The 2,003-nt window shown below is 42.9% G+C and overlaps 1 protein-coding gene across 1 annotated transcript; it reads right to left on the reverse strand.

The window, feature by feature from the left end:
• Window positions 1-832: 832 nt before the first annotated feature.
• Window positions 833-1,789, reverse strand: LOC125372411 (extracellular matrix protein A-like). Its single transcript, XM_048382354.1, has one exon. It carries the CDS (start codon window positions 1,787-1,789, stop codon window positions 833-835), a length of 957 nt encoding a protein of 318 aa, XP_048238311.1.
• Window positions 1,790-2,003: the final 214 nt, after the last annotated feature.

Raw genomic sequence — 2,003 nt, forward strand, 5'->3', positions numbered from 1 at the left:
ATGGTGCTGACTAACCTAGAAACATAATCAGGGCGAACCGGGACTCGAACCCACAATGATTTCTGGTTTCTGGTTTCTGGCGTGCCCAAGGGACGCAACTCTGCACAGCGAATCGCGGCGCCTTAGACGACTGGGCCACCCGTGCCCCCAGCAAGTATATAGAGTGAAGTGACATAGATTGAGTCTAGTGTTTTGAGTTGGTTGTCGATCTGAATTACGGAATCCCGATAACAACCTTTAAACAAACTATGACGCTCTATATGCTCAAGCAGTTTGTTTACAACATAATACTTCACACGAGCTAATGACAGGCATTGAAAGCATGTTGTACGGCAACTTTGTAAGGTGACATAAGGCGGGCACCCCTAAAGAAAAATAAGCAAGCCTTTGAAAGGTTTCGTTCTACACTGTGCGTCACTATTATGACGTCATATCGCTCACTGTGACGCACAAAATATGACGGCACAGTCGTATATATAGAAGCGTCTAATAGCAAGCTCTCTGTTATCCTCACAACTTGAAATACATTCTCCTTGTAGATTTCCATCGTGTTGACCGCATGAAATGTATTGTACCGACAATGACTGCAAAAAAAGTACTATTCTGAAAATATTAGTTTGCGCCGTGATGCACCTGTTAAATCGGTTGTTTCAATCAGAGTGGTTTTATTGTGATTTGATACCTCATTAAAAGTCGAGGATTTTCCAAATTCATGATAGAAAAAAGATTGCAATATGCACAGACAATAAAGTTACGTGTTACACCTGACAGGGAAGGCTATACACTCGTCTTTAGTACACCTGTCAAGGTAGGCTGTACACATGTCTTTAGTTCACCTGTCAAGGTAGGCTATACATACGTCTTTAGTACACCTGTCAAGGTAGGCTGTACACATGTCTTTAGTACACCTGTCAAGGTAGGCTATACATACGTCTTTAGTACACCTGTCAAGGTAGGCTATACACACGTCTTTAGTACACCTGTCAAGGTAGGCTATACATACGTCTTTAGTACACCTGTCAAGGTAGGCTATACACTCGTCTTTGGTACACCTGTCAAGGTAGGCCATACACACGTCTTTAGTACACCTGTCAAGGTAGGCTATACACACATCTTTGGTACACCTGTCAAGAAAGGCTATACACACGTCTTTAGTACACCTGTCAAAGTAGGCTATACACTCGTCTTTAGTACACCTGTCAAGGTAGGCTATACACTCGTCATTTGTACACCTGTCAAGGTAGGCTATACACTCGTCTTTGGTACACCTGTCAAGGTAGGCTATACACTCGTCTTGAGTACACCTGTCAAGGTAGGCTATACATTCGTCTTTAGTACACCTGTCAAGGTAGGCTATACACTCGTCTTTAGAACACCTGTCAAGGTAGGCTATACATTCGACTTTAGTACACCTGTCAAGGTAGGCTATACACTCGTCTTGAGTACACCTGTCAAGGTAGGCTATACATTCGTCTTTAGTACACCTGTCAAGGTAGGCTATACACTCGTCTTTAGAACACCTGTCAAGGTAGGCTATACATTCGACTTTAGTACACCTGTCAAGGTTGGCTATACACTCGTCTTTAGTACATCTGTAAAAGTAGGCTAAACACTCGTCTTTAGTACACCTGTCAATGTAGTTTATACACTCGTCTTTAGTACACCTGTCAAGGTAGGCTATACACTCGTCTTTAGTACACCTGTCAAGGTTGGCTATACACTCGTCTTTAGTACACCTGTCAAGATAGGCTATACACTCGTCTTTAGTACACCTGTCAAGGTAGGCCATACACTCGTCTTTAGTACACCTGTCAAGGTAGGCTATACACTCGTCCTTAGCCTTGCTTGACACACACACGAAACCCTTGTTTATACTTATGACTAGCTTGACAGCTGTACTAAACCATTGTGTATAGCCAACCTTGACAGATGTACGTATACAAGATGTGTGTACAGCCAGACAGTCTGTATATCAGTACACGTAATCTGGCTCCACGGATTGT

The sequence above is a fragment of the Haliotis rufescens genome, unplaced genomic scaffold (genome assembly GCF_023055435.1).
Source record: "Haliotis rufescens isolate VD_foot unplaced genomic scaffold, xgHalRufe1.0.p SCAF_4, whole genome shotgun sequence".
NCBI classification, from domain to species: Eukaryota; Metazoa; Mollusca; class Gastropoda; order Lepetellida; family Haliotidae; genus Haliotis; species Haliotis rufescens.